Here is a 25,334-nt window from a genome sequence, read left to right as displayed (position 1 = left end):
TGGGTACAGTCAGAAGCGCGGGAGGGTGAGAGAATTCACCAGAGCCAGAGCAGGGAGCAGAGCAGGCAGAAGGACCGAAGTACACTGCTGAGGGGAGCAGCGGGCGGCAGGAGAGGTCTGCGTGCCATGTGGGACCCTCCTCCGGTGGCCGGGAGCAGCCAGGGATCGAACCACCGCTGCAGAGGCTGCGGGCAGCTTCGCGACCTGGCGCTCAACCGCTGCGCCACCGGGGAGGCCCAATATATAAAGTTTTTAATTAAAAAAATAACAGCTTGAAATCTAGTCCCACCTCTTGCCCCCACTCCCATAGTCCCTTTTCCAAGTGAGAACAGATCCAAGTGAGAACTAGAAATGGATGCCATACATGTCTAAGAGTGGTGTGGAGTTCAGGGAGATGGAAAACTGTTCAAAGAGAATTTCTGAGGATTCTCAAAGAAGACACCATTTCTTGTTCACTTTTCCTTAAAGCCCTCTAAGTGGTTAACAGCACCTGAGCCATAGTCAAGGCTCAAAATACAGCAATATCATGACCTACTTTTAACATGTCACAGCTGGTATAGGGAAGATGTTCCGCAAGTCAGAACTTAAGCTTCAGGATAGAGGAAGTCTAATCTTAAATGTTTCAAAAGAATTACACATAGACTTTATCTCATGAGAGAGTAGATTTTTAAAAGGAAAAAATATAGTTCCAGGGGCCTACCTGGTGGCGCAAGGGGTTAAGCACCACACTATGAGGCAATCCGCAGCCTCTGCAGCACAAGTTCGATCCCCCACTGGCCAGGGAGCAACCCACATGGCGCAGCAGGCCCCTCCTGACTCACCCGCTGCTCCCCTCAGCAGTGTACTTTGGTCAATCTGCCTATTCTGTTCCCCATTCTGTCTCTGGTGAATCATCTCACCCCCTGCTTCTCTGACCTGTACCCCAGCTCTTGTATGCATAAATAAATAAATCTTAAAAAAATACATATATAGTTCCAATATGTTAGATGAATAGTAACTTAAATATTCAATTTATCATTAAAAAAAGAATTTAGGCAGCTCTTTACTTTTAAGACAGCCCACTTGTGTCTATGCAGGTGTCTCTTTCCTTGTTCTCTTTTCCTTAATTAACTTGCCATGTGCTGATGAAAATAAACCTTAAAAAGCAATGCAATACAGTCAAAGACACTATAGCTCTCCCTCACTGATCCAATATAGCTCTACCTTACTGATGCAATGAACTACAGCACATAAATAATTTTCTATTAAAGGAATATCATTAGGGCCTCCTTGGTGACCTAGAAGTTAAGTCTCAGTGCTGTCACCCATAGGGCCTGAGTTCGATCCCCCACCAGGGATTAACCCACGTATGGTGCAGGAGACCTCTTCTGTCTCATCTGTTGCTCCCCTTAGGAGTGTATTTCAGTAAATCCACCCATTCTGCTCCCCATTCACCCTCCCCACCCCTGGCCTACACCCCAGTTTTTCTTTTTTCTTTTTTTTTTTTAGAAGTACTTTTTTTTTTTAAAGATTTATTTATTTATTTATATAAGTACTGGGTACAGTCAGAAGCGCAGGAGGGTGAGAGAAATCACCAGAGCCAGAGCAGGGAGCAGAGCAGGCAGATGGACGAAGTACACTGCTGAGGGGAGCAGCGGTCGGCAGGAGAGGTCTGCGCACCATGTGGGACTCTCCTCCGGTGGCCGGGGAGCAGCCGGGGATCGAACTGGCGCTGCAGAGGCTGCGGGCAGCTTCGCAACCCAGCGCTCAACCGCTGCGCCACCGGGGAGGCCCCACCCCAGTTTTTCTATGCAAAAAATAAATAAATCTTGAAAAAAAAAAAAAAAAAAGGAACCTCATTACATTCTTATAAAACTCGAAGTTTTTCCTTTGGACATAAAGATACTTCCTTTGGATAAATATCTCTGAAAATGTATTAAGCTATTTCCTATCTTCTTAAACAGGAATGAATTATATTAGTGCTTGGACTCTTAATGACTCAGGAGTTAAAATTACAAACACAAAACTGTATGTGTCAAAATACTGTCGTTAGGAAGTTTACCTGCATGTTAAATAGACCCTGACTGCCACTTTTATAATTCCTTTGTCTATTTCTCAAGGTTTCTGCCATTTCTCTTTTAATCAGGACATTTTCTCTTCTAATCTGTAATTTCCAATCTAGGTAAGGAGGGAAACCAAAAAACCAACTGTTTTAAAAGTAAGTATAACATAGGGCCTCCCTAGTGTGCAGGAGTTAAGTCTCAGCACTATCAAGCTATCACCAGCCTCTGCGGCCTGAGTTCGATCCCCAGCCAGGGAGCTAACCCACATGGCGCAGGAGACCTCTCCTTGTCTTGCCCACTGCTCCCCTCAGCAGTATATTTCAGTAGATCGGCCTGTTCTGCTCCCCATTCTGTCTCTGGTGAGTCCTCTCACCCCCCTGCACCTCTGGCCTACACCCCAATTCCTGTATGCATAAATAAGTAAAAGTAAATCTTTAAAAAATAAAAGTATAGAGCTGGGCCTCCCTGGTGGCGCAAGGACTTAAGACGCAACCTATGAAGCTGTCCGCAGCCACTGCATCATGAGTTCAATCCCTGGTCCCTGGCCAGCCAGGGAGCAGCCCACATGGCGCAGCAGACCTCTCCTGACTTGCCCACCGCTCCCCTCAGCAGTGTACTTCGGTCAATCTGCCTGTTCTATTCCCTACTCTCTCTCTGGTGGATCCTCTCACCCACCCCTACACCAGGCCTGCACCCCAGCTCTTGTATGCATAAATAAATAAATCTTAAAAAAAAAAAAGTATACTGCCTCCCTGGTGGCACGAGGGATAATGCACAGCACTAAGAACCTATCCACAACCACTGCAGCATGAGTTTGATCCCCGCCCAACCAGGGAGCTACCCACATGGTGCAGCAGACCTCTCCTGTCTCACCCACTGCTACCCTCAGCAGTGTATTTCAGTCAGTCTACCTGTTCTGCCCCCCATTCTGTCTCTAGTGAATCCTCTCACCACCCCCTCCCCCTGCACCTCTGGCATGTACCCCAGTTCTTGTATGCATAATCTTTTTAAAAAGTAAGTATAATATAATCTGAAGGAAATTTGATTTTATAGCATTACTTTCATTAGGTTTTATAGCATTACTTTCATTACCTAGAAACTTTATTTTTTTTAAGATTTATTTTTATTTATTTATGCATACAAGAACTGGGGTGTAGGCCAGAGGTGCAAGGTGGGGGCTGCTGAAAGGATTCACCAGAGACAGGGTGGAGAGCAGAATAGGCAGATATACTGAAATAGACTGCTGAGGGGAGCAGTGGACAAGACAGGAGAGGTCTTCTGCATCATGTTGGTTAGCTCCCTGGTGGGGGATTGAACTCATGCAGTGGCTGGTGATAGCTTGATAGCGCTGAGACTTTAACCCCTGTACCACAAAGGAGGCCGCTACCTGGAAATTTTAGATAGTCAAAATCATTGAAAATATAACCTCTACATAAATAAGTGGTTAACTATACTAAATTCATAATCACGAATATAGCTGAATCCATAATCATGACAGAGAATTCCATAAACACAAAGAGTGGCTCAGCAGCTCCCTCGCTAAGCCCTAGAAATAATTCATAAACCATCTGGGAGTCAGAATCAGAGCCAATATGAATACCTACCCATGTAGCACATTGATTACTATGATATGGAATGTGAATATTCTAAAAGCTCAAGGTAGGCAGCATCAAAGGGTTTGTCAAACCAGGAGATACGGAGTTTACAGTGGAGCTTGCTCAATAACTTAATGTAATTAGGACAAAAGAATGCTGCCATGAAGGCTGGATGTTCCTTTTAGAGCAACAGCAAGCAATATCCTCCTCCCATAATACACATCAGGAAGTTGCGCAATTACCATGAAGAAGTGGGGATCGAGAGGCTGTAAGACCTAATTCAGAGCTATTACTCCATAAAACAAAAGTCTCAATATATTGGGCTACACAGTTGGATAAAGTATTCCATGCCTCAAACTTTACCTTTTTTTTTCTTGTTCTTCTTTCTCTATTTTGTGGGATGCAACATATGTTGAAAAAAGATGGCAACATCTATTTAGGAGTTTAACAAATTCTACCATGGCATCCTCTTTAGATGTGTTTCCCAGGGCCGCCCATTCTCTCCTGTAAAGAATAACAAGAAAAATTACCTCTTGTTCTAAAAAAAATGAGAATGAGTTTTAATTTAAAAGTAAATATTAACTATTTTAAATTATAACCAAAATAAAGAATGATTCTATTATGCGGCAAAAGGCTCAAAACTTCAAGTTTCAACAAAGATGTACTGATTTACTAAATGAGGTATGCCACAAACAATCCAAACTTCTTATTGTAAGCTACAATGCAACTAAGAGGCTAATTTCCATACAAGCAAAAAAGGTATCAAGGTTTTATTTTCCTTATATAATATTTGACTGAGGGCCTCCCCGGTGGCGCAGCAGTTGAGCGCTGGGTTGCGAGGCTGCCCGCAGCCTCTGCAGCGCTGGTTCGATCCCCGGCTGCTCCCTGGCCTCCGGAGGAGGGTCCCACATGGCACGCAGACCTCTCCTGCCGCCCGCTGCTCCCCTCAGCAGTGTACTTTGGTCCTTCTGCCTGCTCTGCTCCCTGCTCTGGCTCTGGTGAATTCTCTCACCCTCCTGTTCTTCTGACTGTACCCAGTGCTTGTATGTATCAATCAATCAATAAATAGATCTTTAAATAAAAATAATATTTGACTGAATAAAGTATTTTGTCTATATTTTTGTTATAACGCTCTATATGTCCCAATAGGGGTATCAATTACTATTTTAAATGGCTGCTTTTAGTATTGTTTAGGAAAAATCAAATGAAGCTGTACTTGTCTTATGTTCATAATCAGATGAGTAAACTTCTTCCACAATATTTAGCCATAATGTGGGGCCTCCCTGGTGGTGCAAGGGGTTAAGACACAGCACTATGAAGCTACCAGCAGCCACTGCAGCATGAGTTTGTTCCCCAGCCAAAAAGGAACTCACAGGGCGCAGCAGACCTCTCCTGTCTCGCCTGCTGCTCCCCTCAGCAGTGTAAAATCCACCTTTTCTGTTCCCCACTCTGTCTCTGGTGAATGCTCTAACCCTCCACACCTCTGGCCTGTACCCCAGTTTTTGTATGCATAAATAAATACATCTTAAAAAAAATATTTAGCCATAAACATCTCTAAGCCAAAAACATAAACATCTGAAGACTTTCCAAGAAGCTGTAAGCAAAAATGTTTGTATCAGTCTTATTCTAAGCTGATAAACCAGGCTATTTACAACCTCACCAATTCACTTTGCACCCTTTATAACATTTTTCTCATTAAATTCATTACACATCAAAATAGTGTTACCTCCTGTCATTCCCCAACACATCAAAGAATCCAACCTCAGGACAAGTGTCTGGATTATATGGACCCATAAGAATCTGTTTATGTAGTGCCACAAGCTTCAGTTTTTCTTCATAAGTTGGATGAAATGCTTTGCCATCTTTTTCTATTAGAAAAATAAACAAAGAAGATAATTAGCACTAACAAAATACATTATTTTCGGCACCATATACTGAGGTTTTGTTGTATGTCACAAATTGCCTATGACTGATACACTGATACACATATTGAGATTTCCCCAAATATTAAATTTTAATAAAGCCTAGACAAATCCTTTATGTTTTTTATTTTTTAAATGAAGCCAACTATCTGTATTAAAATTATTACAGAAAAACCAATCAAGCTGCAGTCAGGCACATATATACATGTGTACTACCTGCCATCTTTTACACATTATGAAAAACAATGTGTAATAATCACATTTTAAAAATAATTTTAGGGCCTCCCTGGTGGTGTGCAAGGGGTTAAGACACAACCTATGAAGCTGTTCACAGCCACTGCAGCACAAGTTCAATCCCTGGCCAGGGAGCTACCCACATGGCGCAGCAGACCTCTCCTGACTCGTCTGCTGCTCCCCTCAGCAGTCTATTTCAGTCAACCTGCCTGTTCTGTTACCCACTGTCTCTGGTGCATCCTTTCACCCTCCCCCCCCCATAACTCTGGCCTGCACCCCAGTACTTGTATGCATAATAAATAAATCTTTTAAAAAATTTATATTAATTTTAATATGATCATGAATAAAAAAGCACAGACTTTGAAAGGCTATATTAAAAATGTATCCATGCCACAGAGGCAGCATAACATGCCGGAAGAGGCTTTGGGTCAGACAATCTAGGTTTAAATCATAGCTCAGACACTTCCTAGTTCTGGGGCCATTTAACCTCTCAGTTTGCTCAGGAATAAAGTAAGGAGTCCACTGCTACTTCAGAAGTAACAGGTTATTAATATTAGTTACTGTTAGACCTTTCCTTCATAGAAGGAAGGAAACATCCTCCATATTATGGTTGACTCTGGCAGGTTTTCAACAGGCAATTAAGACTGAAATCAATTTGACCTATAAAGACTAGCCGGCCTAACCACCAACAACATTCAAAAGGAGTATAAAAGTGGGTGCTGGTACAAAACAGCTCTGATTCTTTGATAAATGGTAGCATTAATTACTGGTTGATTCCAATGATAATAACTACACCAAATTAAAAAAAGGGAGGACAGAAAGTAGTGTATACCGAGAACAAATTTCATCCAAGTACATACTGATTGCCAAAATGAAATGAGAGAATCCGTTAAAGGTCATGAATAGGAAATTCAGAAAAGAAGAAAAAAGTTGCCCAAAAAAATCCCAAGATATTGACTCTCTGTAGTTGAGAAAATGAAAATAAAAACCATTTGCTACCAAGACCCCCTCTGCCATCAGGGCAAACAAAAGTTAGATAACAAGAAGAAGTGGCAAAATGGGAGAATAGGTACCCACTCTCATATACTAACACTGAAAGTATAAATTATAACCGCTTTATAGAAGGATAATTTGGCAATATACTTCAAAATTATAAATGTGCATGCCCTATGTCCCAGTAATTCTAATTCACTCTTGAGAAGCACACCCAAATACATAATATAAATGGAAGCAGATACAGGGATATTCATTGCAATACTGCTTTCTTGTTACCGGAAACAATTTGAATATTCATCAATTACAGAACAGCTTAATAATGTGGTATATTCAGACTGCACTATAAATGAGGCCATTATAAGAAATACTGTTTAATGAAAAAAGCTGCAGGAAACTATATACAATCAAAGCACACAATGTATTTCATCAATTTTAAGAATACCATCCCCTCCCCCATATACTCACTTCAACATCTTTAAGATCAAACTAGGTCTTACAATCTGGTGTTTTACAGTTATAACTAGCAGTTTTTAATTCTTAACATGTAAGACAACAGTGAGTCTTAGAATAGATACAATACAGCATGTTAAAAAGACATGTATATTCTATGGCTACATTTATAGGAACAGAAATGAAAGGAAAAGATCTAGGAATAACACTAAATCAATGAGAAAGTGGGAAGAAGTTAGGATTTCGAGTGGCCATCAAAGAGAATTTGGGCCTAATAGCAACATTTTAAGTTTCCAAATGAAAATACACACAAGAACAAACTGAACTGTTAAAAGGTATTGCCTCTGGGAAGTTATTGGCAAAAATTAGTGGTCAGGTACTGAAGAAGAGTTTCCTGTTTGTATATACTTCTATGTATCTAAATTTTTTTCCATCAAGAACAAACTCATTCAATACTCAGCAAAAAATATTTTTAAGACAAAACTATGGGGAGCCTCACTGGTTAAGTTTTAGCACTACTACCAAGAGGATCCACCGTGGTAGCCTGAGTTAGATCCCCTGGCCAGGGAGCTAAGCCACAAGGCCCAGCAGACCTCTCCTGTTTCACCCACTGCTCCCCTTAGCAATGTATTTCAGTAGATCTGCCTGTTCTGCTCCCCACTGTCTCTGAGGAGTGAATCCTCTCACCTCCCGCTTGCACCCCACTTCTTCTACACAAAATAAATAAAATCTTACAATAAAGGAATACTTCTTTAAAAAATAAAAGATGAAACTATGGCACTGGCCTCATTTGTTTAATAAAAACAGAAATAACTCAGTAACCTAAGGACCTACCATCTGTCTTTGCTACTGAGCAAACAGTATCACCAGATAATTAGCATCAGTAGGAAGTTCCTCTGAAGCACTTTAGAACAGGATTATCATAGTTCCATATTTACCAAGCAAAGACAATCACCATTTCACAACCTAACTTTCAGAATGCTATTTCAATCAATGATGGACATTATATAAGACTTTTTTTATATTTATTGAACCCCTGTGTACAAATCATTGTTCTACACACTAGGAATTCATTGTCCTTGTGGAACTTCCAAGCTACTGAATTCAATTAAAAATTTGTTAGTTCGAAATATAAGTAACTGTCTTAGGCATGTATTTTAGGGGTTTGTGTGCGTGTGTAAATATACAGAGAGAGTAAACAAAGTATAACAAGAACTGTATTGAGATAAAGGAAAGATTATTTCAAAATTTACTCCTAGGAAGAAAAATAAAATTAGATTTCAAAAGTAATGAAGTAGACTTGTTCCAACTCTAGGTTGGACCAGTAGTCTTGTTAAAATCCAACATACCTATAATCAAAATAAAGCAAAGTGGATTAGAGTTTACATAACCAACACCATTACATTATTTTTCATGTAAAAACCAACAAGCCTAAAAGAATTGTTCTTTGTTTCATTCTCTTCCCAGTAAAATCTTTAAAATATAAATGAAAAATTAGCAAGAATAATGGTATTATACCTGTTTACTGCGTTGCATTATTTAAAATTTTTCTAAAAATCTAACTTCAATAATAAAATGTTTAAATTATAGTAACCCCATAAACACATTATAATGATAATTATAAGGGCTACATTGCATTTAAGAGAAGAGATTTATGGTGTATAAATTAAAATAAGTAGAGGGGGCCTCCCTGGTGGTACAGGGTTTTGTTAAAGTCTCAGCTCTATCAAGCTATGAGTTGGATCCCTGGCAAGGGACCTAACCCACATGGCACAGCAGACCTCTCCTGTCTCACCCACTGCTCCCCTCAGCAGTGCATTTCAGTAGATCTGCCTGTTCTGCTCCCCACTCTTTCTCTGGTGAATCCTCTCACCCCCTGCACCTCTGGCCTATACCCCAGTTCTTGTATGCATAAATAAATAAAAGTATCTACTCACAGGCCTCCCTGGTGGCACAAGGGTTAAAGACAGCACTATCAAACTATCACCAATCACTGTAGTGGGAGTTGGAGTTCCACCTGGCCAGGGAGCAATCCATATGGAGCAGCACAGACTTCTCCTGCCCTGCCAGCTGCTCCCCTCAGCAGTGTATTTCAGTCAACCTGGCTGTTCTGCTCCCCACTCTCTCTGGCAAATCCTCTCACCAGCCCCTTCCACCTCTGGCTAACACCCTAGTTCTGGTATGCTTGGGATACATAAATAAATAAATCTTAAAAAAAAAAAAAAAGTATCTACTCACCTTGCTTACAACTATGTAAAAATGCCTGCAATCAGAAAAGATTCAGAGAAAGAGTAGTAAGATAAAATTTTAAGAATTTGAGTGAGGGCCTCCCTGGTGGCCCAGCGGTTGAGCGCTGGGTTGCAAAGCTGCCCAAAGCCTCTGCGGTGCAGGTTCGATCCCCGGCTGCTCCCCGGCCACCGGAGGAGGGTCCCACATGGCACGCAGACCTCTCCTGCCGCCCGCTGCTCCCCTCAGCAGTGTACTTCATCCTTCTGCCTGCTCTGCTCCCCGCTCTGGCTCCGTGAATTCTCTCACCCTCCCGCGTTTCTGACTGTACCCAGTGCTTGTATAAATAAATAAATCTTTAAAAAAAAAAAAAAAAAGATTTTGAGTGAGTGGGGCCTCCCCTGGTGGCGCAGCGGTTGAGCACTGGGCTGTGAAGCTGCCTGCAGCCTCTACAGCACAGGTTCGATCCCTGGCCACCGGTGAGGGTCCCACATGGCCCACAGACCTCTTCTGCCACGCCTGCTGCTCCCCTCAGCAGTGTGTTTCGTCAGTCTTTCTGTTCTGCTCCCCACTCTGGCTCTGGTGAATTCTCTCACCCTCCCGCGCTCTGACTGCACCCAGTGCTTGTATAAATAAATAAATAAATCTTAAAAAAAAAAAAAAAATTGAGTGAGTGACCGCACATACAGTCCTCACTTTTTAAAAGTTACACTTAAGACAAATTAGCTAGCCAGAACTCCTATTCAAAGATATTGGTTTTTGAGGGCCTCCCCGGTGGCGCAGTGGTTGAGTGCTGGGCTGTGAAGCTGCCCGCAGCCTCTGCAGCACCGGTTCGATCCCCGGCCCCCGGAGAGGGTCCCATAAGGCGCAACGGACCTCTCCTGCCACACCCGCTGCTCCCCTCAGCAGTGTATTTTGTCAGTCTGCCTGTTCTGTTCCCCGCTCTGGTGAATTCTCTCACCCTTCCGCACTTCTGACTGTACCTCGTGCTTGTATAAATGAATAAATAAATCTTAAAAAAAACTTATAAAAAAAACAAAAACAAAGATATTGGTTGTTAAAAACTGTAAAGCAGTAATGGTTTACTTTTGGCTATACCAAAAAGTCTTTTTCCAAATTTAAAGGTGCCATAACCTCTTTTTACCATCTACCCTAATTTTGCACATGTCAATCACCAATTTTTGTTAATTGTACCAGAATAATTACAAGAGAAACACAGTTCAGAACAATTTTCTTCTCATTTTCACCAAATTATGATTTGCAAAAAAAAGCTCTAAGCCTTGATCTTAGCCTGTTGGTTGAAAGATTGTAATTTTAGAAGTTTTATGTGTTTTTAAAATCAAAAAGGCATCAATCTGTCATTTGATCTTGAGTCTTATAAAAAAGGAAATACACGGCTGGTGGTTTAAGAAACAAAGATGTGGTGAGCTTGACAAATAGACAGGAATAGAGTGCATAATACAACAGAATAAAATTTCCTTATTTTGTTCAGTAAGGATTCCTGGGATTCTGTGTGTTTTTTTTTTTTTTTTAAAGTCTTAATTCTATGAAAGTGGATGCTTTGATCTAAATGAACAGCAATAGAAATAAAATCAGATGGAAATTTTATGCACTGAAGACCATACGATTTTCTGATTAGTCACGTTATATAGCAATTTTCAAACATCCACACTCAAAAGAATTCCTTTTGCTGCAGGGAGATGATTTTAAGCTAACAGGCTAATGGGCATGAAAAAAAAAAAGTTCATAAATTTATTTGAATGAAGGGAGGGTACATTTCTTACAAGTTGGTAAATTTGCTTCTTTAAACATTCAGCAGGTGTTCTTTAAACATAGGTGCAGGTGACAATAGGAGAGGGTGAGTAAACAAGGAAACTACCCATTATTCAAGATGTTAGTCTAACCTGGACTCCTAAAAGGTGAGTCATCAATAGGTTGGTTGAGTTTCAGAATTTTTGGATGTCATTTTATCATCTGTCTTTTTTGCACCTGACTGAATTAAGAATATACTGCCAATTCCTATGTTTTACATGTTAATTCTAGTCAAATAAATTGTGTACCAACACGAACCCCAAAGCTTAGTACCATTCTTTTTTCACACCTATCAAAAACATACCCAAGATATCACATTAATGAGGAAACTGATTTCACCAGTTAATTTCCGTGACCATAAATCCGATATAGTGAATTACACTGGTATTTCCATGGAATCTCTTGCCTACTGGAGTTTGAGGAATTTACTCTATAATCTTTTCAATCCTACTACTGAATCATCAAATTAATCATCACTGTTGTAGCTGGGAACCAAAATTGCTGCAAAAAAAAAAAATCAAGGAAAAATATCAAAATGTTAATAATTCTGAAGGAAGAGATTACAAATTTATCTTTATTAATTTTTATGTCTTTCAGTAAGCATGTATATTATATCAAGCATTCACATTTTTTCTTTTTAACAAATATTTTTGAAAAGTCAAGGCAACTTATCTTTTCCCCTTTGGGAAAGGCTGTGGAATATGTAAAACCCAGGACGATGCTAATAATCCCAATCACCTTTGTATAGGACAGTCCACATCATTTTGTATGTTCTAACTTCAAAGAAAACAGAAATCACACATAATCTACACTGCTAGGCAGATATTAGTATTTCTGTACAAAAAATAAGTTACTTTTATTCTTCACAAGGGCTTTGATAAGTTAGATGAGAATAATTTTCTTCTACATCATTTGTTTCCACCGGCATCAAACATAGTTAGCAGGAAGGAGATACAACTACCATTAACCACATACACAGAAAAGCCTAGCTGAAACTCAAGAATCTTTAACCAGGACCATATTCCTCAAGGAAGGCTGTATTTCAGGCCTGCAAGAAACACAGGCATCAACCTGCACTCTAATTATTACAAGTTAGTTAATTCAACCAATTTTGGAATTTTTATTTCTATGGAAACTGAAACAAACAAATTATCCTTGGAAAGAAGTTGCAGAGCCACCAATCAGGTGCATGTTTGAAAACATCCTTATCACTATCAATGAGAAGCAGAAATTTACTCACTACCCAGAAAAATGAAACTACAAAGCTAGTCATTCACTCCCATCTGAACTGACTGCAAGGGATCACTAGTTGACAGCTGTCCAGCAACAATTACTTTATGAAAGTTCATTTCCTATAAAATTAAAGACCAATACAAGTCAGGTTAAAAAATCTTTTTACCTTAAAGACTAAATAAGGGGTGGGCAAACTGGACCAACTTTGCACACAGATGTTTTTAGAAGGTCTGTGAGTTAAGACCAGTTTTTATATTTTTAAGGATTATAAAGCAATAATAAAAAGCAAAAATAGACAAAAACCAAGTATGCAACACTGTCTATATGTGGTGGTCAAAGTCTAAATATTTACCACCTGGCCATTTACAGGAAAAGTTTGCTGACTCTAGACTAGAGGAAAAACTAAGCTCAAAAAGTCAAATGATTTTCAGACATTTTCAAAAATTCAAATATAACTAAAAGGATAGAAAGCATATTAGCTTGTAGTTTAAAGATGGTGGATTAAACACACACAATTACCTCAGATCCTCAAAGAGATCCTACTAAACCAATTTAGCGAACCCTTCGAAGATTCAGGAATTGAAGACTCCAGGTTCTTTAAAAGCTGGAGTCTAGAGCCTCCCTGGTGACGCGAGGAGTTAAACAGCACTATGAAGCTACCCACAGCCTCTGCAGCACCTCCTGGCCAGGGAGGTGACCCACATGGCACAGCAGACATCTGTCTGGCCCACTGCTCCCCTTGGCAGTAGTAGTATTTCGGTAGATCTGTCTGTTCTGCTCCCCACTGTCTCTGGTGAATCCTCTCACCTCCCCGCACCTCTGGCCTGTACCCCAGTTCTTATATGCATAAATAAATCTCTTTAAAAAAATTTAAAAAGGGCCTCCCTGGTGGCACAAGGGGTTAAGACGCAACCTATGTAGCTATCTGCAGCCACTGCAGCACTAGTTCGATCCCCGGCCAGGGAGCAACCCACATGGCGTAGCAGACCTCTCCTGACTCGCCTGCTGCTCCCCTCATTAGTGTATTTCAGTCAATCTGCCTGTTCTGTTACCCACTCTGTCTCTGTCTCTGGTGAATCCTCTCACGCCCCCCACGCCACGCACCTCTGGCCTGTACCCCAGCTCTTGTATGCATAAAAAAAAAAAAAAATCATAAAATTTTTTTTTTTAAAAAAGGAAGCTGGAGTCTAGATAAAAACAGTTTTGGGGGGCCTCCCTGGTGGCACAAGGGGTTAATCTCAGCACTAAGAAGCTATTGCCAGCCACTGCAGCACCAGTTCAATCCCTGGCCAGGGAGCTAACCCACATGGCATGGTGCAGCAGACCTCTCGTTTTGCCCACTGCTCCCCTCAGCAGTGTACTTCAGCTGATCCACCTGTTAAGCTCCCCGCTCTGTCTCTGGTGAATCTTCTCACTCCCCACACATCTCTGGCCTGCACCCTAGCTCTTATATGCATAAATAAATAAATCTTAAAAAAAAAAACAAAAACAAAAACAGGATTTTTGGTTTAAAATAAAACACACACACACACACACACACACACACACGACCTGCCTACTGAAAGGCCTAGAAACAGTGACCAATCCAGGAGCAATGAGCAACCACTCCTATCACCCAGATTATGATTCTTCAAGTGTCATTTTCCAAAAAATGAGAACCACGTCCTTTGGAGATATGTCTGATTCCCTTTGAGGTATGACATGTGTAAGATGAACCTGGAACCTGGAATATCTATACTCTCATATCAGATAGTAAGGGAGCAATGGGAGACTACTGGTCATGTCAAAAGAATTTAGTACCAATTTTAAAAGGCTCACACTTGCTTAAGATGGTACAATTTGAGCAGCAATAAGAGTTGTATTTTTTTAAAAGACATGTTTGAAAGCATGAGTACATGACATTAAAAAAATGTCACTTTTTGAAGCTGCTAAGGAAACAACTCATTTTGAAAACCAAGGAAAAGAAGCAATTATCTCTTCTTTCTTATTCAAATTGTACTCTAAACTAAATAGTATATGAGGAAAAATATACCAAAACCACTATTTCTCACCCTTAATGAATTAACACATTCATTTTTAACTTACAAGAGTAAAAAAGAATCACTACATTGGCTAAATGTAGGTCCCCCCAAAGGTCTAATAATATATTAGTAGCAATAGGATTTAGCATATCAGTATTTTTTTTAAAAATTCATTTATTTATGCTTACAAGAACTGGGGTACTAGCCAGAAGTGCAGGGTGGTGGTGAGAGGACTCACCAGAGACAGAGTGGGGAACAGAACAGGCAGACTGACTGAAACACAATGCTGAGGGGAGCAGCGGCCCAAGATAGGAGGGGTCTGCTGCGCCTTGTGGGTCATCTCCCTGGCTCGGGGATCACGCTTAAGCCCTTGAGCCACCAGGGAGGCCCCTCAATATTTTTTTTTTTTAAAGATTTATTTATTTATTTATACAAGCACTGGGTACATTCAGAAGCGCGCGAGGGTGAGAGAATTCACCAGAGGCAGAGCGGGGAGCAGAGCAGGCAGACTGATGAAGTACACTGCTGAGGGGAGCATCGGGCGGCAGGAGAAGTCTGCACGCCATGTGGGACCCTCACCGGTGGCCGGGGATTGAATGGGCGCTGCAGAGGCTGCGGGCAGCTTCGCAACCCAGCACTCAACCGCTGCGCCACCGGGGAGGCCCCAACCCCTCAGTATTTTTTGATGGGTGCAATTACTTCAGTTCTTTGAAGGGGATTTTTTTCCATTACATTCAAAATTTCAAACCTGATAGCTATGTTAAGTAGTATTAAGAGAAAAAAATGGGGACTTCCCTGTTGGTGCAGGGGTTAAAGACAGCACTATCAAGCTGTCACCAGCCACTGCAACACGAGTTCAATTCCCTGGCCAGCCAGAGAGGTGACCTACATGGCTCGGCAGACCTCTCCTGCATCGCCCACTGCTCCCCTCAGCAGTGTATTTCAGTAGCTCTGCCTGTTCTGTTCCCCACTCTGTCTCTGGTGAATCCTCTCACCCTCCCCACCACCAGCACCTCAGGCCTACATATACATAAATAAATGAATCTTGTATGTATAAATAGCTCTTATATGCATAAATAAGTCAATCTTTTAAAAAAGGGAGACCAGCCTTAAGGAGACAAAACCAGTTTATTATACAAGTTTAATTTAGCTTATTTTGGAAGACGTATTTCTTGGAAATCACAAGGAAAACGAACAGTTCCCCAAAATTGATATGAGGTAATCACTAACCAATTCCTTATCAGTTAAGGAAATTATATCATAACCAATGGCTGTGAAGAACAGTCACTGCTTTGTCACAATACACCTGTGAGTTTCCTTCCAGGTTTTGGTTTCAGAGCTACCAGTTTGCAAACTGTCCTTGTAGTGCGTGCACTGAAACTTTTACTAATTACTACTTCACTGAGTCACTGGTTTGATTATCTCTGAACTTTTGACAGAAGGAATTCAGAGTAGATGGTTCTCTCACATTTTACTTCTCCAGTTTTCTAAAGAGACTCTCAATAAGTGTTTTTCTAACATGTAGAAAAACAACATGAATCATTCCACTGGCCCTAAATATTTTTAAGCAAATATCTGAAAGAATTTCTAAAACGTGATTAAGGTAACAGAGTAGGTGGGTTTAAGTATTTTTCTCATAGCACCATCTGAAAGCAGGGTTCCTATTTGCTTTCCATCTCCTGTAGTGGGAAAAACTGTCATTGGCCTCAGACAGACAGAAAACCAACCCTGCTTCTTACTGGTAGTAACTGAGTGGTCTGGGGAAAGTTCCTCAACTAATAAACCCTTCAGTGAGGACAGTACCTCAGGACAGTATACATATAACTCTCAAAATAGTAGCTTTTTCAGTCAAAATCTGCTTGATAACTTGTGGCAATTATTATTCTGGAATTTTATATTAAGATGTCTCTCTACCAGCTTACTGTAAAGAAGTGATGAAGTATTAGAGAAGGAAAAATTCACCAAGAATTCTAAAAACCAAAATACAACTCCTAAGATTAACTCCATTCAAGAAGTAAAGGTTGGACCTGGTAGTGCAAGGGGTTAAGACACAACCTATGAAGCTATCCACAGCCACTGCAGCACGAGTTCAATCCCAGCCAGGGAGCTACCCACATGGCACAGTAGACCTCTCCTGACTCACCCGCTACTCCCCTCAGCAGTGTATTTCAGTCAGTCTGTCTGTTCTGTTACCCACTCTGTCTCTGGTGAATCCTCTCACTCCCTGGGCCTGCACCTCTGCCTATACCTCAGATCTTGTATGCATAAATAATTAAAAAAAAAAAAAAAAAAGTAAAGGTTATCAGGTTAGCACTTAAGCCAGAGAGGTAAGAAAAAAATTTAATCTTGCCTATCCTAAAATTGGGCAACTTTGTTCTTCCCCTTAAAAACCTTCAATGGGGGTCTCCCTGGTGATGCAGGGGTTAAACACACAGTGCTATCAAGCTACGGCCAGCCACTGCGACATCAGTTCAATCCCTGGCTAGGGAGCTGACTCAAATGGCACGCAGACCTCTCCTGTCTCGCCTGCCGCTCCCCTCAGCAGTGTATTTCTGTACATTTACCTGTTCTGCTCCCCACTCTTGTCTCTGGTGAATCTCCTCACCCCCTGCACTTCTAGCCTACACCCCAATTCTTGTATGCATAAATAAATTAAAAAAAAACCTTCAATGGGTCCTGACTGTCTACTAATAAAAAAGTTATTTATAATAGCATTCAAAGTCCTTCCTCAAATCAGCCACAAACCTAACTTTCCAGCTCTCTCCACTGAACCACTTCTTATTTGCCATTTCTTCCTCCCTCTCTGGAATGGCATCTGTTCCCTTAATCTTCCACTTATATTATCACTGGGTATTTAACAACTCTTTTGATTCCTTAATAATAAGAAGAGGGGCCTCCCTGGCGGTGCAAGAGGTTAAGACGCAGCATGAGTTCAATCCTGGGCCAGCCAGGGAGCTACCCACATGGCACAGCAGACCTCTTCTGTTTCGCCAGCTACTCCCCTCAGCAGTGTATTTCAGTCAATCCTCCTGTTCTGTTTCCCACTGTCTTTGGTGAATACTCTCATCCAACCCCGCACCTCTGGCCTGTACCCCAGTTCTTGTATGCATAAATAAATAAATCTTAAAAAAAAAAGAAGGTAGCATTCTTGTATAGTGGTAACCTAATATAAATGTTACCCTTAATAAGGAATCAACAATACATGAAGTTTAGAGGGTAAAATACTAATTTATATTCACCATATTTTCATCTATTTTATTTTTACCTTCATAAAATTAAGAGGGACATAGTTGGCATAATGGGTTCAGTCACTAGCCCAAGGGCACCGTGATAGGGATAGAGTAAGAAAAGAGGGTTCCTGAATCCCAATCCAAGTTATTTTCAAAGGAAAATAATATCTATGCTTTCAAGATTTATATTTATTCTACAGCAGATGTTATATCAAGTTCTTATGAGATACTTACAAAACAGTAGATGTCCTGATAAGACTGATAAAAATGCCAAGTGTTACAGTGGAAAAACTCACACATTAAAACAAAGGCAGCAACACTTGACTCACCACTAAGTCTTCTGACTGCTTTTAGATCCCTTTTTTCCCCTCCATTAGGCCTCTCCTACACTAACAGCCTCCTTTTTGCTAACTATGTCATGATCTATGCAGCAAGGATCTTTTAGCTCTTAATTGTGACATTGCTATTTCTCCATTTAAGTACCTGGATATTGCTTTCAGTGCTTCAGAAATCAAGTGAAGGACTCTAGGAGTCCCACCACCCAACAAACATGTTAAAATTATGCTAGGTTTAGACCACTAAATATGAAACATCAAATTTCATCTAATCCAGCTCTCTTTGTTTCTCTCTTTCAGACTCTACGTAAAGAGGGAATGGAGGGTGGAGGAAGACAATAGAAAAGTTAGCTGTTCAGGAGTTTACACGGCCCATAGGAGTCAGGATTTCCTGATTTCCAAAGCAATGCTAAGTTTACTGCACATCAGTATTTTAATCTTTCATATATATTTGCTATTATTCTGAAGTAAGTTGGGTTCAACAGATATTACCCACTTATTTTTTGTTAGACACATGGCAAAAGTAGGATCATAAGTTGTTTTATGTTTTTGGAAGTCGGTTCTTTTCTTGTCTTAAACTCTCTTCTGCTATGATATACTTTAATCTCATTGAACACTGGAAAAATAAGTTCCAAGAAAAAAATTTAAGGTAAAATGCAATTATATGAATTGCACAGAAGCAACCAGATTTTTATATAAGTGGTAGTATATCATCACCACAGGACACTCTAAATTCAAGCCAGTAACCTAAGGGTAAAGTGATCTAAAACCCATCAGCCATTATCAATTCCTTAAGTTAGCTAGTGTACAGAACTCACTAAAATAACAAGCAATACTTCAAGGGTAAACCTATTGATAAAAAAAAAACATGATGCATGTGGAATGATCAAATGTTCTGAAAATTTAGTTGGCTTTCACTACTGCACAATTAAAGTTATCTGGAGAAAAAACATTTCACATGTCATTATGCTGAATTATTCCACTTCAGCAAGTAAAATATGTGATCCAAAAAGGTACTCCCTGTGGGAAAAGGGTCATAAATATGCTGTTCTGGAATGTATATGGATCCTAGAAACCACTTTCAAAGTTTCATTTGCCAATGTCTCTTCTTGCCTATCCACCCCAGGACATGCAAATACCTTTAAGAATCAATCTGAAGGACTTCTCAAGAGCCTTCCCCAGGGACAACCAACATCACTACCATTTGACTAAATGAAACACCCAATCAACACACACAATCTTGCTGTGAGACATTTTACCATTAGTTCAAGAAGCCCAAAGGATACTTTTAAGCCTTATTCTGAGAAGTACCTCTAGCACACATCGCTTACAAGATAAAATTCTAACCATCTGGAAGAAAATAGAACATAGAAGGTATCACTGGGTATTTAACCCCTCTTTAGGTTGTTAATAACTAAAGGGATTGTACTACTCGTTTATAGTGGTAACCTAATATAAAATGTTATCCACAATAAGGGTCCAACAACATCTGAAGTTTAAACGGTAAATTTTTTTTCAGCTATTATTTTTACTTTTACCTTTCTAAAATTAAGAGTACATAGTTGACACAATGGGTTCAGTCACTGGGTCAAGAGCACTGTGACAGGGATGGAATGAGAAACAGGGTTCCAGAATCCCAAGTTATTTTCATCCTTGAGGGATGCCTAAAAAGACAAGGTAGCCCTTCTCTTCAGAGAAGCTAGACAAGCTAGAGGGGCAGTGTTAGCTAAATACTTTCTCCTCTCCGCCACATCGAAGCTGCCAGGTGATTCCCCCTATTGGAGTTTAAGGTTTCCCAGAATGAATGGAAAGGAGATACGTGGAACCTGTGGGAAGAATTCTTCCATTATGGAAACGGTAGAAAGCGGCGGGGTGTGGTATGCCAAGCCACAGGAACCAGGAAAAAGGAAAGCGATGGGAAGAAGAAGAAGAAACCACCGCCCCAGGATGGGATCCTCTGGGCGAGAGCTCCCCTTCACCCTGGCTCGGGAAACCCCGAGAAGCTAAGTCAGGCAAAACGCCGGGTGACCTCGGGAAGGCGACACCAAGGTTCCAGGTCCCACAGGGGTGTGACCTAGAGCCCAGGCTGGCAGTGACAAACTTCGGTACCCACAAGGACGGGGCTGCGCTGTGGCAGCCGCGGCCCAGCAAGCCTGGGTTTGGGCGAGACCCGTCCAGTCAGCCTGGGGGCCGCAGCCAGGCGGGGCGCCCAACGCCCGGCAGAGGCGGCGGCGTCGCGGCCGGCCCCGCTCACCTTTGAAGAAGCGCAGCGCCAGGCCGTACAGCTCCTCCAGGCCGAAGCCCCAGCGCTGCTCCAGCCGCCGCGCCTCCTCCGCCGCGCCCCCAGCCGCCGCCTCCCCGGGCTCGGGCTGCTCCCCCGCGGCGCCCGGGCCCCGAGCGGCCCCGGCGGGAGGCGGCGGCGGCAGCGGCGGCGGCGGCAGGGGCGCACCCTCCGCGCCCGGCCGCTCCTCCGGGTCCGGGCTGAGCGTGAGGCCGTCGACGGAGACCTCGAGCCGCTCTGCGTTCAGCACCGCCGCCATCTCCGGCTGCTGCGCCTCCTCGGCGGGGACAGGCGGCGGCCACGTATCGACTTCCTGCTGACCTCTGACCTCCGCTCGCCGACACCGGAACTTCCGCCGCTGAGGAGGCGCGAGCGCTCGGGGAGAAGGGCCGGGACCTGGCGCCCCGCCCCTCCGCGACCACCCGCCACGCCCCCGGCGCCCGCGCGCCCGCGCGCCCCGCCCTCCCCCCGGCCCGCGGGGTCCCCGCTCCTCGGGAGGACGCGGGCTGCGCCCCGGGGGCCGCGTCCCCGCCTGTCGCCACCCGCGGCTTTCGGCGGCGGGCGGGGGCCGGGCCCAGGCTCCCGCGGCGGGCGTGCGGGGTGAGTGGCCGCAGGCGAGGGGGCTGCCGGCCACGTCACAGACCCTCCACCTCTGTGCGAGGGCGGTTGTCCGGAGTCTTCGCCCCCGGGCTTTGGTTTGGGCTTCACAGCAACCGGGGTGATGCGGGGCAGCTGCCGCTTTAAACAGGGGAAACTGAGTGTGCAGAGAGACATGACTTCTGAGGTTGGTGTAAAGGGCGGAGTCTGGTTTTGCGGGAACTGAAGCTCATACAATTTGTGAGGCCCGCATTAAGGAAAAAAAATTTAATCACGAGCAGAAAGGAAAGTGAGTACATATTTAGAATGAGAAATTACAAGTGAATTTTTTTTTAAAGGTTTATGCACACAAGAGCTGGGGTGCAGGCTAGAGGTGCGGGGGAGGGGTGAGAGGATTCACCAGAGTGGGGAACAGAACAGGCAGACTGACTGAAATACCCTGCTGAGGGGAGCAGCGGGCGAGTCAGGAGAGGTCTGCCGCGCCATGTGGGTAGCTCCCCAGTGGGGGATCGAACTGGTGCTGCAGTGGCTGAGGACAGCTTCGGAGGTTGCTTCTTAACCCCTTGCGCCACCAGGGAGGCCCAATTTTTTTATTTTTTAATGACTGTCAAGACAGCCAACTTGAAGAGATCACCACCTTGTCCTGGGCCTTTGCTAAGGCACTTTTTTCCTCCGTTGTTTTTTTTTTTAATTCGTAATTTTTTTTTGGTTTCCAAATTTTCTCTAATATTTTTCTTTTCAGTAGTCAACTCTAATTTTTTCTCACCACTAGCACTTATATCCTCTTGTATGTTCTCCCCCATCCCCTTTAACCTCAGAAGCCGCCACAGAGATGATTAAAAGAAATGCTGACCACCTGGAACCTTATCTCGCTTTCTCAAGGCCCACAAACTTTATTCTGCTACAACTGTCTTTCTAAAATCTTTCCTTTTTCTGGTCATTGATTGCTAATTAAAAAACATACGTAAAAAAAAAAATAAAAAACATACGTAATTTAATAATTAGGCTAATGCAAATGAAACATTACTAAACACTGTGTTATAATAGAATTGTTGGTTTAATAATCTTTCTATTATGTGCTTAACTTTAGTATCTTTGATATTAACTGCATTATAACATAAATTCACCCATGACAATTAATTATGAGTAAACATAAGTAGGTAATAGTAGTAGTAGTTAGTACAACAAAAATATAAAGAGTTAATAGCCTGTCTACTTAGGAATGCAGCTAGGTCCAGATGTATTTTGGACATAAATCACTGCCCTGTCAATGATAAGCTAAACCTATGAGCAAGCTAATTTCTTTGATGTTCACCGATCCTATGCCTTTAGAAAAAACATATATATACTGACCACTGACTAAAATAAAGAGCACTCAGATTTACACTCTCTCTTGAAGTGTGTCTGTTTGTCATTTCTTTAACTGAATCCCTGACCACCCTGCGCAGTCTCTCAACCCTGAGACGGCCTCCTCATCTACTGCTATGCTGGTCCGTGGCACTGGTGAATCCTGTCATCCCCACACACCTCTGGCCTGTACCCCAGTTCTTGTATACATAAATAAGCAAATCTTTAAAAAATAATAACTACTATAAAAATGCTGCTGTAAACATTGTGGAATATATGGATTTTATGTTGATGGTTTCCTATTTGGCTATATGGCCAGGGAGGGGAGAGGGCAGGAGGTTGCTGGGCTGTACAGTATTTTCACTTTTAGTTTTTTAAGGTAAATCCAGATTGCTTTCCATAATGGTTGCATCAGTTTACATTCCCACCAACAGTGTAATGGGGTTCCTTTTTCTCTGCATCCTCTTCAGCATTTGTTGGAGGTCTTTTTATGAGATGGTATCTCATTGTGGTTTTAACATGCATCTCTTACTGGAAGCAAGGATGAATGTTTTTTCATGTCTGCTGGCTTTTTGGATATCCTTTTTGGTAAATTATACTATCTGCAGCCTATCAAAAGTGATATTTTTAAAAATTAAGAAAGCCCACAAACATTATGAACATAACGATAATATTTTTATTAACTGCCTAACACACTTCGACAGGGTGTCCAAAAACATAATTACTTTACTTTTTAAAGATTAAAAATGCCGGGACCTCCCTGGTGGTGCAGGCGTTAAAGTCTCAGCGCTATCAAGCTATTGTCAGCCATTGTGTCCTGGCCTGAGTTCGATTCCTGGCCAGGGAGCTGACCCACATGGCACAACAGACTTCTCCTATCTCGCCCGCTGCTCCCCTCAGCAGTGTATTTCAGTAGATCTGCCTGTTGTGCTCCCCACTCTGTCTCTGGTGAATCCTCTCACCCCACCCCACCCCCACCTTACCCCCTACACCTCTGGCCTACACCCCAGTTCTTGTATGCATAAATAAATCTTTAAAAAAATGTATGTATTCTTTTAAAAAGGGGAGTGGAGGGCCTCCCCAGTGGCGCAGTGGGTTGAGTGCAGTGCTGTGAAGCTGTTTGCCGCAGCCTCTGCAGGGCCTGTTTGATTCCCAGCCAGCCGGGGAGATACCCACATGGTGCAGCAGACCTCTCCTATCTTGCCCACTGCTCCCCTCAGCGTACTTCGGTCCTTCTGCCTGTTCTGCTCTCTGCTCTGCCTCTAGTGAATTTTCTCACCCTCCCGCGCCTCTGGCCTGTACCCAGTGCTTGTATAAATAAATGAATCTTAAAAAAAAAAAAAAACATAAAAAAGGAGGGGGGAGAAAGGAAAGAAGTGAAAGTCCTGGAGAAGCATGGAGAACAGTAGAAAACCAGGAAAGGGGCAGAAAGGAAGATTTTGGGGCCAGGGAACCATGCTGGAGCCTTATCAGAGAAAGCGAAACATGAAAAGGAAGTTTCTCTCTGTGGCCCTGTGCATAGTGATGTTATTAAGCACAACAAAATGAGAAGTCTGGACAACGGGGATTATTACATCTCTCCACGAATCACTTTTCCTGTATCAGTGACATGATTACCAAAAGTAGTCAGAACCCTTGTCCAGAAGATAGGGGAAGGCATGTACTAGTCCCAAACTACAAAAGCTATGGGATCCCATGAGAGTCCATGAAAAGACTTGATGTGGGGCAGTTTGGGGAAGTCTGGATGGGTTACTATAACAATAGTACTAAAGTACTGTGTACTTTGTACCACGAGAACCCTGAATTGAGGCACTATGTCTGTGCCAGCTTTCCGGAGGGAGCAAGCCTCTCTAAGACTCTCCACCATGACTAGCTTGTGAGGCTCTGCTCAGTGGTCACCAAAGAGGAGCCCCTCATCATCACTGAGTCCACAGCTAGCGGCCGTGTGCCGGATTTCCTGAGAGCGATGAAGGGGACAAGTGCTGCTTTGTTTATTGACTTTTCTGCTCAGGTCACTGAGGGTGTGACATACACGGAGAAGAAGAGCTACATCACCGAGACCTACAAACAGCTAATGTCTTGGTTTCTGGATCACTCACAGGAAAAATTGCCGCTTTTGGTCTTGCTCGAGTAATTGAAGACAGCGAGTGCACAGCAGGGGAAGGTGCTGAATTCCCCATGAAGTGGACAGTTTCAGAGCCATCAATTCTGGATATTTCACTATTAAGTCTAATAAGTGGTTCTTTGGGGTTCTCCAGTATGAAATCATCACTTATGGGAAAATTCCCTACCCAGGGAACACCAATGCCGACGTGATGACCACCCCATCGCAGGGTTTCAGGATGCCCTGCATGGAAAACTGCCCAGATGAACTCTGTGACATCATGAAAATGTTCTGGAAAGAAAAGGCAACTGAGAGGCCAATGTTCGATTATTTACAGAGCTTCCTGGATGACTTCTACGCTGCCAGGGAAGGCCAGTACCAGCAGCAATCTTAGAACCAGGCAGACTCAGAGCCACACACCAGGACAACTGCCTTAGGAAAAAAGGAAAAATAACAGTCACTGGTTGCACAAGTTATTCCATGTCTGGGGTCACCTGCTGTCCCTGCTTCCTCAAAGTGAGGCTAAACTACTCAGGACGAACACTGTCGATGTAGAAAAACAGTCTCTTCTCATATCCTGACATTGCCCACCTGTTTGCAGCTTGAACTTCTCCCACCTGGCAATCTTGCTGTGTTGGGCCAACATCTGACAGTTTTTCTTTTTTTCCTTTTTTTAAAGATTCATTTATTTATGCATATAAGAACAGGTGTGTAATTCAGAGGTGGAGGGGTGAGAGGATTCACCAGAGAGAGTGGGGGAGCAGAACAGGTAAATCTACTGAAATACACTACTGAGGGGAGCAGTGGGTGAGACAGGAAAGATCTGCTGTACCATGTGGGTAGCTCACTGGCCAGGGATCCATCGAACTCAAACTCCAGCTACAGTGGCTGGCGATAGCTTGATAGCGC

At 42.6% G+C, this 25,334-nt stretch overlaps 1 protein-coding gene and 1 pseudogene across 1 annotated transcript in view; one reads left to right on the top strand and one right to left on the bottom strand.

Moving 5' to 3' along the window:
- ACBD3 (acyl-CoA binding domain containing 3) overlaps window positions 1-20,703 on the bottom strand; it is a 38,326-nt gene extending 17,623 nt beyond the window's left edge. The window contains exons 1-3 of the mRNA XM_037510347.2: window positions 20,351-20,703; window positions 5,364-5,505; window positions 4,001-4,141 (exon numbers count right to left, since the gene is read on the bottom strand). Coding sequence (XP_037366244.1) covers window positions 4,001-4,141; window positions 5,364-5,505; window positions 20,351-20,636 — 569 coding nt within the window. The 5' untranslated portion in view covers window positions 20,637-20,703. The remainder of the gene's footprint in view (window positions 1-4,000; window positions 4,142-5,363; window positions 5,506-20,350) is intronic.
- Window positions 20,704-21,098: 395 nt separating this feature from the next.
- Window positions 21,099-24,999, top strand: LOC119244140 (tyrosine-protein kinase Lyn-like; annotated as a pseudogene).
- The last annotated feature ends 335 nt before the right edge of the window (window positions 25,000-25,334 follow it).

This window comes from Talpa occidentalis, unplaced genomic scaffold, assembly GCF_014898055.3.
Source record: "Talpa occidentalis isolate TD23 unplaced genomic scaffold, MPIMG_talOcc4v2.1 talOcc4.14, whole genome shotgun sequence".
NCBI lineage: Eukaryota > Metazoa > Chordata > Mammalia > Eulipotyphla > Talpidae > Talpa > Talpa occidentalis.
This window is presented reverse-complemented; position numbering and strand designations above follow the sequence as displayed.